This window comes from Emys orbicularis, chromosome 3, assembly GCF_028017835.1.
Source record: "Emys orbicularis isolate rEmyOrb1 chromosome 3, rEmyOrb1.hap1, whole genome shotgun sequence".
In the NCBI taxonomy this organism is placed as follows: domain Eukaryota; kingdom Metazoa; phylum Chordata; order Testudines; family Emydidae; genus Emys; species Emys orbicularis.
Genome location: NC_088685.1, coordinates 43,200,339 through 43,216,071, shown reverse-complemented (window position 1 = coordinate 43,216,071; position 15,733 = coordinate 43,200,339). Strand labels below are relative to the sequence as shown.

At 41.7% G+C, this 15,733-nt stretch overlaps 1 protein-coding gene across 1 annotated transcript in view; it reads right to left on the bottom strand.

The window, feature by feature from the left end:
- MYOM2 (myomesin 2) overlaps positions 1-15,733 on the bottom strand; it is a 112,451-nt gene that overhangs the window by 62,493 nt on the left and 34,225 nt on the right. The window contains exons 10-14 of the mRNA XM_065400738.1: positions 14,529-14,690; positions 11,331-11,472; positions 10,125-10,324; positions 8,796-8,849; positions 3,842-3,969 (exon numbers count right to left, since the gene is read on the bottom strand). Of these exons, the coding sequence (XP_065256810.1) occupies positions 3,842-3,969; positions 8,796-8,849; positions 10,125-10,324; positions 11,331-11,472; positions 14,529-14,690 (686 nt within the window). The remainder of the gene's footprint in view (positions 1-3,841; positions 3,970-8,795; positions 8,850-10,124; positions 10,325-11,330; positions 11,473-14,528; positions 14,691-15,733) is intronic.

The window sequence follows — 15,733 nt, the reverse complement described above, 5'->3', positions numbered from 1 at the left end:
TCTTGTGCATATGAATATTACCACATGGACATTTAGGGTGAGATTGTGGGTACACTCTAGAATAGAGGGGTTATGACTCTTCATATTATTTGAATTTGCATAGCTTACAATCTACGTATAAGGCAAGAGACAACAGATGTGTACGGACAGACTAATGGGAGATTACACTGAAACAAAAAGAGACAATATTGGTCAGCACAATAAGCAGTGGTATAAGAGTACCAGTGGCCTAAACATTATCAAGTTTTTTGTAGGCATCACAGCAAAGGAGAGTTTTAAGTAGGGTTTTGAAAGAGGGTAATTAATTAGTTTTGCAGCTATTTATGGATAGAGCCCTGCGCGGATACAAAATTTGTATCTGCATCTGATCCCCAAAAACGGTCCACGGATTTGCAGGGCTTTATTTATGGGGATCTTTTCCCACGCATGAGGGACAGCATGGGAGAAAGCATGAAGATGCTTGTTTGACTATTTAGCAAGTGGGTGATGAAAGCTGGCATGATGGGTCAATCCAAGGTGAGAGTCGACATCTCAATAGCAAATGAGAGATGATAGATAGGATGGAAATAGGGTGTGAAGGGCATTGCAAATGAAGACAAGCATCTTATGTTTGATGCAATAGAGAAGGAGGAGCCAGTGGAGAGATGGATACAGAGGCATAACATGGTCAAAGCAATGGTCTCAAAAAATGATCTTTGCGTCAGTATTCTGAATGGGCTATGAGCAGGGCAAGATAGCATTTTTCAAGGCCAGAGGAAAAAGATATTGTAGTAAATTGAGATTCAAGATGAGACCTTGACCTTGCATGAGAGTTTTAGCAGTGTGGATGGACAGCAAAGGCCGTATCTTAGAGCTATTATGCAGAAAAATCTGCACGATTTAGACAGACTGGATGTGATGACCTAGAGCAGTGGTTCTCAACCATTTTTTACCCAGGGACACCTAAACTTAAATAGACAAACCTGTGGACCCCCCAACTCTCCTCTCATTATTTTGTTGTTCACAATTTGTTTCTTTCATGTTACTTTAATAGTTATCACAAATACTGCTGTAGAGAAATGATTATTATTTGAACAGATCAACAAAAAACACCACAAATTAAAATATTGACAGCTTACCAGATACTAATAATAAATTACAGCATTGCTAGGTGATATATGGGGATATCTGGGGGATGTTGGAGGGGTGTCTGTGTACTGGGAGGATGCTGGAGGAGTGTGTGTTTACAGGGAGGAGATACCTGGAGTGTGTTGGAGGGGGTACCTGCAGCCTCACACTCAAGGTGAGGAACAGTGTTGCACTCCCTGTCATGGTGGCAGGGCGGCTGACACAAGTCCAGAATTCAGCTCCAGGCTGTCAGTCAGTGCCTCCCTGTGGGCCTCTCCCCCTCCTCTGGCCCTGTCACCCCTCCCAGCCAGGCTCTGAGGCCCTGCAAGAGGTGTTTGCCAGCTCTGCTTACCTAGCAGGCTGGGGTGGGAGGGATCTGATAGCTGCAGCTGCAGGGGAGGGACCAGAGGCCACTGCAGAGGAACATTCTGGGGCAGGGCTGGGCCAGCCCTGCATGGTGGGGCTCAGGGAGAGAGCACCACCTCCACCCCTGACTCATCTCAGTGGGCTCCAGCATCAGGAAAGGAGAAGCAGCCCTATGTAGCAGGGGAAGGGGTCCTCAGCCATCCTGCTGCTTCCCCTCTCCCCCTCTCCCTGCACTGCCTGGACATGCAGTGAGTGTGGCTGCTGGGAGAGCCACTGCCTCTTCACTGCTGGGCATTCTGGCAAGGGGTGGCCCAAGGCCTTGCCCACCCCCAGTGCCCTGTGGGGCAGAGTCAATGGCATCCCCTCTGGATGGGTCCCCTCAGAAGGCAGAAATCTGGGGGGGGGGGTCATGTGACCATACCACACAGGCAGGATGGTGGTATGGTCCACAGTGATTGAGAAAGGAGGTAGCAGGGACAGCATGGAACAGAAGCAGGGACAGAAGATTAAGAGTTCTGCTGTAGCCATGTTGAGTTTGAGCTGGTGGCTAGACATCCACAAGGAGATGTCAGGCTGAGATTTTAGTTTGGACAAAAAGAGACAGGTCTGGAGTAGAGAGGTAAATTTGAGAGTTGACAGCATAGAGATGATATCTGAAATTGTGTTTGTGGATGGGATTACCCAGATATAAGGTGTAGAGGAAGAAGAGAAGGGGACCAAGGACAGATTCCTGTGGAACTCCACAGAAAATTAGATGGGAATGAGGAGGATCCTCCAAAGGAGATGTTAAAGGAACGATTAGAGAGGTAGGAAGAGAATCAGGAAAGGACAGAGTCACATAAGCCAAAGGAGGAGAAGATTTCAAGAAGAGCATGGTTGATGATGTTGAAGGCAGCCGGCAGGTCAAGAAGGATGAGGATGGAGTCCTGGTTCTGAGCTTTATCTAGGAAGAGGTCAGTAGAGACTTTGGGGAGGATCGTTTCAATGGAGTCCAAGGGACAAAATCCAGATTGGACAGGGTCTAGCATGTAATTGGAGAAGAGACACTCCAGACAGTGATTGTAAACAGCATGTTCACTGAGTTTACAGATGAAAGGGAGAAGAGAGATGGGGTGGTAGTTGGAGAGGCAAGTGGGGTCAAGAGTGTGGGCATTTTTTTTTAAATGTGAGAGACCAAAGCATGCATGCATGCATGCATCATGAAGAGAAAAAGCCAGAGCAGAGTGAAAAGTTAATGGGTTGAGTAAGACAAGGGATGAGAGTGGGCACAAGGGATATCAGGAAATGGGTTGGGATGGGGTCACTGGAGCAAGTGGAGGAGTTAGGGGAGGACAGCATATGAGAAACTTATGTGCCAATGACAGGGAAGAGGGAGGCGAGAGTTGGAGGAGAAGGGAAGGTAGGTCACATATTGTTTTCTCCGTTTTCACCAATGAGATCCTGTGTGGAGACAGAAGTGGAATCAGGAGGAGGACAGGGTGTGGGGAGTGAGGCAAAGGTGGTGAACTATGACTAGGATTTTTGACATTAGATTCAGTTAAAGTTTGAGAAGGAGAGCTGTTTCGTTAGGAAGATGGCAGAACTGAAGGAGGAGAGACTGAATTTGTAGTGGAGGAAGACAACCTGGTCATGGGATTTCCACCTGAGATGCTTCACAGTGAGACAACAGGAGCAGAAGAAGCAGATGTTGGGGGTAATCTTCCTTTGCTTACCAGCACAGGCTATCTGTATCATGGGTAACAGAGCAGGAAGGAGAGAACCACCACCAGGTAGCAAAACCTCCTCCTGCTCTGGTGGACAGGGAGTGAGCATGCAGGAATGGGGAATGGGTGGAGCTTTGGCTCCTCTCCCACTTCAGTGTACAGGCTTGCACAGTTCAGCCACTGCAGAGGGGGAAGTAAGTTGCACCAGGAAAGGGGCTGGCACAGTTTATTTCCTCTATGGAGTAAAGGGGAACCAGGGACCAAACTGTGAGCCACAATTCAATCTCTGCTCTGCTGCTGGGGAAGGGAAACTAAGTGCTGCCCCTTAATAAGGGCAGATTGCAAAATGCCAGTCCAGCCTTGAGGGAGGAGAAGGGTAAGGTGCTGCTCTCTATTAAATTGCTACAGTACATTGTAGTTTGGTTCTCATTTTTCATAGCAGTAACAAAATAGCACAGAGGCAATTTTTTATGGCTCTTGAACTTCAAGACCCATTAGATCACATAACAACATATTCTATTGTCAATGCCTTCTCTAAAGACCCACCGTCAAGTCCTGCGAGACCTCAGTGAGTGCTAGTTTTATTGTTCATTTTGCGGCTCCGAAAATGATTTGAATTAAATTGTACATGGCTTACAGCTCAATACAACTATACAGTACAGTACCTTCTCAATGAAATACATTAATGGCTCTTTGCCACGGGGAACAGGTGGCTCCCAGCTGAGTACAACATATGTTTTGCTGGTTTCTGAAGCATGTACATTGGTGGGAGGTCCTGGAATCTGAACATCGCCTGGAGGAGTAATAAACTTAGTCAGTGTTAAACCACAGATTAACCCCAGGTCAGCATTTATGCTACAGCTCATCTTTCCAAACTCAAGTCTATTAAAAGAACAGGAGTACTTGTGGCACCTTAGAGACTAACAAATTTATTTGATACAGACTAACACGGCTGCGACTCTGAATCAAGTCTATTAAGGGCTGTAGTATCAGCTTTACAGTTTAATAGTTTGCGTCATTTCTATTTTGAGGCACTAAGCATGCGAATTACAAGCGAGGTATTTATTTTCACAACCAAAGTAAAATATTCAATAGCACATAGATAGAAACTTTTCGTTTGTCTCTCATGATTTCTCCTTGATCACATTTGAATTACAGGTCTGTCTCATCTTACGCGGGGGTTCCGTTCTGCGGTTAGCGCGTAAAGCGAAAACTGCGTATAGCCAAAACCCCATTGAGGTCAATGGCGGGCGAAATCGCCCACACTACAGGTATAGTATTAAAACTGTTGTTTTTCTCTTTTTTTGTTGTTTTTTTTGTTTTTGCCGACCGTGTAAAGTTGAAATCGTGCATGTTAAATGCGCGTAAGATGCGACAGACCTGTACTTTAATCTGCTGTGCCAAATGCCTTGGCAAAACCTACTCACTATATGCATATAAAAGAGATGTCTGATCAAACTGATGAGTCCGAGAGTTACTACAGAAAACAGAACTAGAAGGAGGATTCACTCAAAAGACTGGAGCATTTAAACACAAAAGGAACTTCATGTAAAGTGGGCAGGAACAAAAGTATTCATGATATCTCCTACATATGGGTGACATGACTAGCCAATATAATTTAGAGCAGCCATACAGGCTCAGGATCAGAGGAGTGCAAATGCATTGCACAGCCACCTTGTTCCTACCTTCACAGGCCATTATGCCTTCTTGGGATCAATTGGAGTGCAGCAGTGGTCTAGCCTCACCCTTTTCCATTGCCACACCAAGGGCTGCAAGGATAGTGGCATAGAGCCAGTATAGCTCAGTGCCAACCTGAGGAAATCCTGAATTGCCCAGTTAGGGCAGCTTTAGGGCCACTCTGTGTCACTGTAGAGATACAAACGGGCTAGGATCTGTCTCAATGGAGTTACACACTGGTGTAATGGGGAGCAGGATTAAGGCCTATCAACGTCACCTTCAATCATATTTGTCTGGCTCTGAATATGATGTCAACAGGCAAAAAGTTCAGAAATGGTAATTCAACAGACATCCGTGCACATCCTGTTCTCCTGGCTTAAAACGTGCAGTGTGCTGTGGCTTTTGTTTGTGGTTTTTACGGTAATTTTGTCATTTTCTTTTTCTAAATGCAAGCACAGTGCACAGATAAATGCTTAGAATTTGAAATTAAAAAAAGAGAAAACATCTCTTCCAGATAACAATATTAATCATGAAAATGAATCTTTAGGTGATTCTAAGCAATGTCACTAGATCTGTGAGCCAGCCTGCTATGTAGTTGAAGCTATTTTATCTTTTATGATACTTTTTTCCCCAATCAAAATCAGAAGCTTTGAAGTTTGCATCCAACAATTGACATCATTTATTGTCGTTCATAATGTATTTTTATTTGTTTGATCCTCTGCAAATGGGACTTGCATTCTTTGGATAAACACATTGATCTGTTGAGCTTAAAACACATGCTGAAGTATCGTAAATAAAATTATTTTAAGCCCTAAAATATCTATTTTCAGCAGAATGAATCAGGATTGAGCCAAGAGGCTCCCGTGAACATCAGTAGAATTCACATAGCTAAATCCCCACAGTGTGTGATAAATATTCACCCCTTAGAATTCCAAAGCTGACATCATATGTAATGTAACAACCTCTCCTTACAGATTGCAAGATCATCCGACACTGGTAGGGAGATAAATTATGTGATCTAAGGAGCCAACATTTTTAAAGCTAGCCTCCAATTTTACAGATTTAAGTAATTAGGTTTATAATTAATAGCATTTAGATATCTATATTCCTGGCTAGTACCCACAAGTCAGGTATTTAGAAATCTAAATACTCTTGCTGGTGCCTGCAAAATTCAAAATACAAAGCCCTGGGCCTGATTCACTTCTCACATGGATGTAAATTGAAGTCACTGGAGTTGCACCAGCGTAAAACCAGTATAAGTGAGGAGAGCCCTCTGATTACGTGATCTTGTGTAACAGTTACGGCTGTAAATTAATCGCAGTTAACTCAAGCGATTAACATAAAACAGATTAACTAGATTAAAAAAATAGTCGCAATTAATCACAGTTTAATCGTACTGTTAAACAATAATAGAATACCAATTTAAATTTATTATAAATATTTTTGGATCTTTTTCTACATTTTCAAATATATTGATTTCAATTACAACACAGAATACAAAATGTACAGTGCTCACTTTATATTTATTTTTATTACAAATATTTGCACTGTAAAAAACAAAAGAAATAGTATTTTTCAATTCCCCTATTACAAAGACTGTAGTGCAATCACTTTATCACGAAAGTTGAACTTACAAATGTAGAATTATGTACAAAAAAACCTGCATTCAAAAATTTAAAAAATGTAAAACTTTACAGCCTAAAAGTCCAATCAGTCCTACTTCTTGTTCAGCCAATTGCTCAGACAAACAAGTTTGATTACATTTGCAGGCAATAATGCTGCCAACTTCTTGTTTATAATGTCACCTGAAAGTGAGAACAGGCGTTCGCATGGCACTGTCATAGCTCGCGTTACAAGATATTTATGTGCCACATGCACTACAGATTCATATGTCCCTTCATGCTTCAACCACCATTCCAGAGGACATGTGTCCATGCTTCTGCTCAGTAACGATTCAAAATAGTGCGGACCAATGCATGTTCATTTTCATCATCTGAGTCATATGCCACCAGCAGAAGATTCATTTTCTTTTTTGGTGGTTTGGGTTCTGTAGTTTCTGCATCAGCGTGTTGCTCTTTTAAGACATCTGAAAGCATGCTCCACACCTCATCCCTCTGGGATTTTGGAAGGCACTTCAGATTCTTAAACCTTGAGTAGAATGCTGAATCTATCCTTAAAAATCTCACATTGGTTTTGTCAAATCTGCAGTGAAAGTTTCTTAAAATGAACAACATGCGCTGGGTCATCATCCGAGACTGCTACAACATGAAATATATGGCAGAATGCAGGTAAAACAGAGCAGGAGGCATACAACTCTCCCCAAGGAGTTCAGTCACAAATTTAATTAACGCATTATTCTTTTAATAAGCATCATCAGCATGGAAGCGTCCTCTGGAATGGTGGCCGAAGCATGAAGGGGCATACAAATGTTTAGCATATCTGGCACATAAATACTGGCAATGCTGGCTACAAAAGTGCCATGCAAATGCCTGTTCTCACTTTCAGATGACATTGTAAATAAGAAGCGGGCAGCATTATCTCCCGTAAATGTAAAGAAATGTGTTTGTCGTAGTGGTTGGCTGAACAAGAAGTAGGACTGAGTGGACTTGTAGGCTCTAAAGTTTTACATTGTTTTGTTTTTCAGTGCAGTTATGTAACACAAATGTAGATTTTTTTTAAGTTGCACTTTCATGATAAAGAGATTGCACTACAGTACTTGTATGAGGTGAATTGAAAAATACTGTTTCTTTTGTTTTTTACAGTGCAAATATTTGTAATAAAAATAAATATAAAGTGAGCACTATACATTTTGTATTCTGTGTTGTAATTGAAATCAATATATTTGAAAATGTAGAAAAACATCAAAAAATATTTAATAAATTTCAATTGGGATTCTATTGTTTAACGGTGCGATTAAAACTGCAATTAATCGCGATTAATTTTTTTGAGTTAATCCCGTGAGTTAACTGTGATTAATCAAGAGTACTATTGAAAATGTAAAAGAAAATACAAAAATATTTATAATAAATTTAAATTAGTATTCTATTAACAGTGCAATTAAAATTGCTATTATTTGCGATATTTTTTTAACCATTTGACAGTCTAGTAACACTGTCATTTCATTAGTAATAAACATTGTCAGAATCAAGAACCTTAAAGTTTTCCATTCTGCAGTTCAGAATGCCTACAAACAAAGGCATCTCAAATCTCTTAGCCAGCTTCTCCATTCCATTACATCAGTTTTACATGGGTATAAACTCCACTATGTCACACTATCAGCAGTTGCACCACTTTTATACTGATGTGAGAGTGGTTAATCAGACCCTTTTATCTTCAACAGTATTCAGCTATCCTAGTTAACATTTGTATCTTGCTAGGCAAAGTAAGCAGCACAAATACTCTACAAGAACAAAATTGCAGGTAGAAAGCATCTAGGACCTCATCCTGAGAATTACTGAGAATCTCTAACTCTTACAGGCATCACTGGCTGTGGCAAACACTTAGCACTTCTCAGGAAAAGTATATCTTTGAATAAAGATGGATTTAATGTACTTCCATTAAAAATGGCAAACACAATGTTTACCAGAGCTTCAAATTTTGAACAAAAAGCCACACTAGGCTCATAGATAGGGATGAGAAATAAATTGGCAATAATCAAACACAAGATTCAGCTGTTTAATCTCAGATTGTGACTACAGAAAGAAAGGAGAAATGCATAATGAAAATGGCACAATCAAAAGCATGAATCTATCCCACCCCTCAGACTTTTGCCTGTGTTGATGTTATCTTAGGCTTGCAAACCGGAATATCTGCATGTATATAATTTTATTAAGAGTTGGCTCACTAGGTGGATTTTTTTTTTCAAGATCTCATGTTTCTAATTATAATCTTAAATTCCTTGGATATAAACAGATGAAATGAAATCATGGTAGCGCTACATACCTTCAAGGTCATCCTGATATATTACAATTTCTCTGCCTCCATCCAGATGAACAGCTGTAGACCAAAACATTCATTTACAGTTAGTTCTCTGTGCAATAAAGTGTATTTACAGATTTTGAAGACTATCTTTTATCAGTGCTGATAAAAACTTTTGTGTAGTGTCTGCTATGTCAACTCTGGTATTACAGCTTTGTACATATGGATTCTCATTCATTGTTACACACTGATTCTGCCACCTTTACTCACATTGATTAGTACTCACTCACAAACAATAAGAGACCATTTAAAGATTAACTGAAAACCAAGAATAATATTCTTAATTGATGGAATCGGTGCTGTGGCACAGTGGCAATGTGTGTTATCAACTGGACTTTTGAGGACTGGACATGAATGTGTGTGAGTAAGCTAACTGAGGACAACATGTTACAAGGAACAAGTGAACTTTTGGTCTTCATAAAGGGTGAAATTCACCCCTGGACAGAAGGCCAGCACAAAACAGAGCTTAAGTAGGGAACCACAAATCCATAGCCATTGTGCTGACCCTTTGCACAGTGTTAAATTTCATTTAAAGTGAATGTTAATCTAACTGCTCTCCAGCAGGTACCATGGCCTATAACTTGAGCAGCACTGACCAGAATATCAGGAGTGCCCAGCGTGTGATAGAAGAGCAATATGCAGTCAATGGCTGGCCTCTGCCTGTAACAACTGGATGTGAAAAAATAGAGGATAGACCGTAGGATTTTACTGCTAGTGAAATCAAATGACAAGCAAATTCCATTCAGCTAACACAGACATATAGAGTAATATTTTCAAAAGTGACTTTGGTCCTGATTTTTAAAGGTATTTAGGCATTGCTCCACTCAGCATCACAGCACCTTTGAAAATGAGACATAGGGCCAGATTTTGAAAGCTATTTAGGCACCTAAATACCTTCCAAAACCTGGCCCTTATGTGTTGCAACACAAAGCAGAACAATATCTAAATACCTTTCAAAATCTGGCCTTTATGTGCTTTTGAAAATGTTACTCGTTACGGCTTTAAGCATTTCTTTTACATTTAAAAATTGTGCAACTATATGTAAATGAATTGGCACCCTTGGGCTCTTGGCAAGTTGCCAGTGTGGACCTTGCTGTCACAGTGGGAGTGCCTTCATTATAATTAGCAAGTGGAGGAGCTCTGGAAAAGAATGGAAGCTGAAAAGCAGATCCAAAATGAAGAGGTTGGCACTGCCCATTTGGTTACCCACCAAATAAACCAGAAAAATAAAACCTTTCTTTCAAAAATTACAGTGTAAATGTGGAACAGCTTTTTAGTTGTTGCATTACCTACTTTGTAATCTGTCTAGGTCAACAGGATCAAGAGCTGCAACTGCTTCAGAAACTCTAGACGGCCTGCTAATACCCGACTTGTTCACTGCTCTCACACGGAATATGTAAGACCGTCCCTCAAACAGTCCAGTTACAGGGTATTTGCAGATTTTTAGTGGAGCATCATTGCACTGGACCCAGTTTTCAGTACCCACTTCACATCTAGGAGTAAGAAAAGGAGATCATTTATCAGGGTGCCAAAATGAGCATGTGCAATTAGTATTGTGCCTATTAATCAGATCCACAGCTGATTTAAATCGGTGTAGCTCCATTGTCTTCCATGGAGCAACCCCAATTGATGCCAGCTGGGTATATGGCCCATAATACTTTATTACTGAGAGAAAATTAGTTGTGTTATATCAAAAGGAAAAGTACACTAGATTATACACATAATGGGTGAAATTCACCCATGGTCTATGCACCATGTAAAGCCTTTTTTTGAGGGTTTAAATGCAACTTAAATGATCCATAGACATTGTAGAACCCTCAACAGAGTGGTGAATTTCACCCTAGTGAATGCCATTTTAAAATCAACTTTTACCAACAGTTCCCAGAAGTCTGGGAGATAGGACATAACTACAGTGTATCAGATACAACAATGTAGCAACAGTGGGTAAATCGTTATTTTTAATATAGAATACTATATATACTGAAATTATAGCAGTAATATTTGTGTGTATAGTACATTGCTCATTTTAAATATGAAGGATGAGATGCTGGGCTTTGACTACAGCTGAGGAGCACTCATTGCAGGTCAGGAGGAGTGCAAAGGTGGCCTTGGATTCCCCTAATCCTGACCTCCAACATAATTTAGAGCAGATTTCAGGAGCAAAAGGGCTATCGGGTTGGCTTAAACTTCCAGTTGAGTAGTCCCCAGGTTTGGATGAATTACTGTCTGTAGTACACAAGCACCAGATTAAGATAACATGAAGGAGAAGGGGGCATGGCTGGAGCACTGCTTCACTCAATGCTCCCCAGCAACAGGAACAACCCCTTGAAGGCTGCTCCAGCAGGGTGCAAATTAGAACAGCCCTAACTTGTTCCAGAAACTATAGTGGCCCCAAATAGACTCAGTATTGGGGTGCAGGGCATAAAAATAGTGATTTTTTTCAGTACATACAGTTTGATACACACAAAAACAAATCCACAAATGTACACGCACACACACCTGTCAACAAAATATCCTATGACTGGACTCTCACTGGCTGTATTTGGTGGTTTCCAGGTTACAATGACATAATCTCTGTTAGCATCATAGCATTTAACATCCATTGGTGCCCCGGGTGCCCCAGCAATTAATGCGTCAGCATCTAGATCAGAAAAAAAATCAAATCAGAGTTGACTACAATACCCCTCAGGTTTGGAGAGAGACTCCGTTGCTATAGCACAACAAAGATGAATTACACAGATTGCCCAATCCATCTACTACTCCTGTTTTATGCCAGTGAGACTCCAGTGATTTCCATGAGGTTACACTGGAGTAACACAGTGGTGAAGCAAGCCCAGTGAGGTCTATCTATAGGTTTAGAAACCTGGGTGCAAATTTTGGAGGGTAGAAATTAGGCACCAAATTCTCACTGACTTTCAATAGGAGTTGAACAACTAACTTCCCTTTGTGCTTCTGAAAATCTCACCCCTCAGAAAGATGGATTTCAGTCACTCCTTGGTCAGAGAGAGGCACTCACTGAAGATCACGTGGTCAGGAAAAAGACATTTCCTAAGGCTACTTGGTGTGTGAGCGTTTGCTACATTTCTAAGGTTACTTCCTAATTCAAAGCTTGAGATACAGACACAGATGAGTAATTAATGTTTCTTAGTTGAGACACCTATATGTGGCCTGATCCTAAGAAGTGCTGAGTGCCCACAATTCCTAATGAAGCCTGTTAACAGGTGGAGTTTTCACCCTGCTAGGAAAGGCGTATACACATATTGGATAAATTCCAAACTTCCTCTTTCCTGGCTTTGTCTCTATTGTTGACAGAAACAACAACTACTCAACAGAAACCTCAATTGAAGCTTCTTCCCAAGTCTTGACTGTTCCTAAGGCTTTCTCTGCATATTCTCAGAGACATACTGCACCTCAAGAAACATCCACCTGCTGAAGTATTTATGCTGTATCTTTATGCAGGATTCTAGCACCTGAGTTTAGGGTGACTCAGAGAAGTCCTTTATCTCTGTCCACAACTTGCCACCCTATTGCAATGACAATGGTGTTGAGAGGTAGATACCAGGCCCAGGCCCCAGTATGATCCCACTCTTTGAAATTTCAGAACTATGGGCCTGATTGAACCCTTATGTTATATACACAGAGGTTACCCTCTACCTTCAGATCACCAGCCCACATGAAAAGAGAGGTCAGGTACCACCTTGGAAGTTTGTCTCCCCTTGGTATGGATCTCATGGAGGGCTCTCCACAAATCTGTGACCTGTGAGTGGGAAGGGGTCAAAGTGTAGGTGTGGAAAGGATATGCTTATTATTCACCTACCTGCACAATGGAGATTCCCCAAGAAAGTTAATATGTTTTCCATGACCTTTCCCCCTTTGAAGTGGGATTCTCCTTCCAAGGGAGTGGACTAGGAACAAGAAAGCCCTAGTAGCCTGGCTCCAGTGAGAGCAGGGAGTGTGGCTGACAGGAACAGATGATTCATCTATACTACATTTTAAAACCCAGGGGGGCGAGTCTCAGAGACTGGGTCTACAGACTCAGGCTCACATGGGTCATGCTATAGCATTAAAAACACCTCTGTGAATATTCAGGCACAGACTGGAGCTTGGTCTCTAAAACACACCCATTCCTTGGCCTCAGAGTCTGAGCCCGAATGTCTACACAGCTGTTTTTAGTGCTGTAGTGAGACCCTGAGTCTGTAGAGTCAGGCTCTGAGACTCGCTGCCGTGGCGGTGGGGGGCGGGGGGATGTTAAAATGCAGTGTAGCCATAGAGCTAATGCAGTTTGTGCGCTAGCCGCACAGGAAATAATGGACACCCGGCCACCACCCGTATCCACCCACCCACACAAATGGAACTGTCTGGACGAAATCTTTGTGAGGAAGACCACATGCACATGCTGCTACACTTGTAAACAGAACAGGCCAGATCCTCAGTGGGAGTATATCCGCATAGCTCCCTTGACTTCGGTGGAGCTGCACCAATTTACAATTGCTGAGGATCAGAATTAAAGAACTGCACAGACAGAAACATACTCATTTTTAAAAACAAAAGAAATGTAGAGCCATGCTCTGCCCACAGATGCATGTGGGAGCTCAGGCTGAATCAGTGGGAGTTGTGAATGCAAATGTGAGGGTAAACTCTGACCTGTATTCTATTTTAATGTATTCCTCTCCTTTTCATCTATGTCTCTTGTGAAAAACACAGTCCTTTGGCAAGCCAACTTTTTCCCTCTCTTCCCCAAGTGTTAAACAAAGTACTAGGCTGTGATTGGCTCTGGTACACTGAAAGGGAGGGTACATGGAATCTTTCTTCCCCCTCCTAACCACCCTCTGTGCAAGGGTCAGGCATAACCACAGTCCCTGAACTTGAGAATGTAAATGGCCTGCTCCCGCCTAGTGAGCCCAGTAGCAAAAGCCAGCACAAAGGGGAGGGGTTGGGTGCAAGCACGTTCAAGGCTCTATGTGACAGAGTGTAGGGAGTTAACCAGTGAGCCTACACGCTGATCATTCTACACCAATTAGTTCCCCCAGAGAAGGCAGACTGATGCAATTGAAGTTAATTATCTAATCAGGTGTGAGGGGTGGGTGAGCTAAAGAGCCAATTAGCCTATCAGCTGGAGACTGATAAGAAAGGCATAGGAAGGAAGGAAGAGGGAGAGAGGATCAGGCCTAACTGAGGCAGAGACCTCATAAAAGTGAGACCTCTGCTCCTCTGGAGTCCCGAAAGTCCCAAAAGCATGGAGGACGCTGTAAATAGCATTGCTGCATGGGACTGTAAAGGTGTTGGTGGAGGAAATGTAAAGAAATGGCATGGTCTGGGTACACAACCATGGAGTCTGAGCAAGTTCCTGTGGTGCTAGGAGGCAGGAGCAGACAGCACCCTGTTACTCTGTAGAGCACCAGTCAGAAAAGCTGGCCATCTGTGAAGAAAGGAGTAGGCTACACCATCATTAAGGATGGGCTCCTGGGGTCTCTAGGAAGGATCATATTTTCAGGAGCACAATCACAACTTGAGCTCCTCCTGGTGCAGTGTGACTATATTGTCCCTGACACAGACCAGTGGATAAATTCCCCATCTATATAATGCCATGCTTTGGATTTCTTTTAGGCTTCCTTTATTATACTATGGTGCTAAATTAAATGACTTTTCCTAATTGCATTTGCCAAGTCTTCTCCCAACAAAGAATGAAAAGCATACCTCTGACAAACATGAATGCACTGTACTCGGTCACCCCTCCTTTTGTGATTATGCGCAGGGTGTATAAGCCTTCATCATCCTTGTTCAGATGCGTGAAAGACAGTGCTGCCTGGCCTTCTCCAAAGTACATTTTCGTCCACTTGGAGTCTTTTATTAGCACATCTGGAAGAAAATTGTAATCAAGCATGTGTCACTGAATTAGCAATAGCAATCTTCATCCAAGATCACTTCTGTGTTAATCAGTGGCACAGACTGCCGTTTATGCCAGCTTTACTCAACATGGTAGTGTTTGTATGCTATGAAAATATTTATCTACGAGAACTAAGCTGTGCCCCTGCAAACTCATTTGACCAATGAGTATGGGGAGAGAAGTGTACAATTTAGCTATTCTGTGCTGTACCTACTACAGCAAAGGAAATGATTTCCCTTCACCATCATTTTTAATACACTGACAAGAAAATATTTTAAACCCCGTTTTGAAACAATGCTGAAAATCTAAAGTACACAGTAATGACAGCAGTGTGTAATGTTTATGCCAGGGGTCGGCAACCTTTCAGAAGTGGTGTGCCGAGTCTTTATTTATTCACTCTAATTTAAGGTTTCGCGTGCCAGTAATACATTTTAATGTTTTTAGAAGGTCTCTTTCTATAAGTCTATAATATATAACTAAACTATTGTTGTATGTAACGTAAATAAGGTTTTTAAAATGTTTAAGAAGCTTCATTTAAAATTAAATTAAAATGCAGAGCCCCCCAGACTGGTGGCCAGGACCCAGGCAGTGTGAGTGCCACTGAAAATCAGCTGCACGTGTGCCATAGGTTGCCTACCCCTGGTTTACGCTTTTAAATACACTTTTCTACCTATTCAGGTCAAATGTCAGATTAGTCAAATTTCTTTCTTTAACTTTAAAGACCAGATTTCAGTTTAATCTGAAGCCTTGCTGTAAAGATACACTGACTCTGAGACCCTCCAGGCATGCCTGCTGAGCAGGGAATCCAATTAAATCTGAATTTCTCAGAGGTCAGAGGTGGCGCCCCACGATTAATATAAATTAGTCTGATTGACTAGTGAGATGGGAGCAATGAAATGAGCAGAATATTTTATGATGGCCAAGGAAGTCCCTCAGTCTCCTTTTCTTTTAATCACTGATAGGAGAACTTTTGATTTTTAACCCATTGCGTTCTATTATAATCAATGCAGCAGCA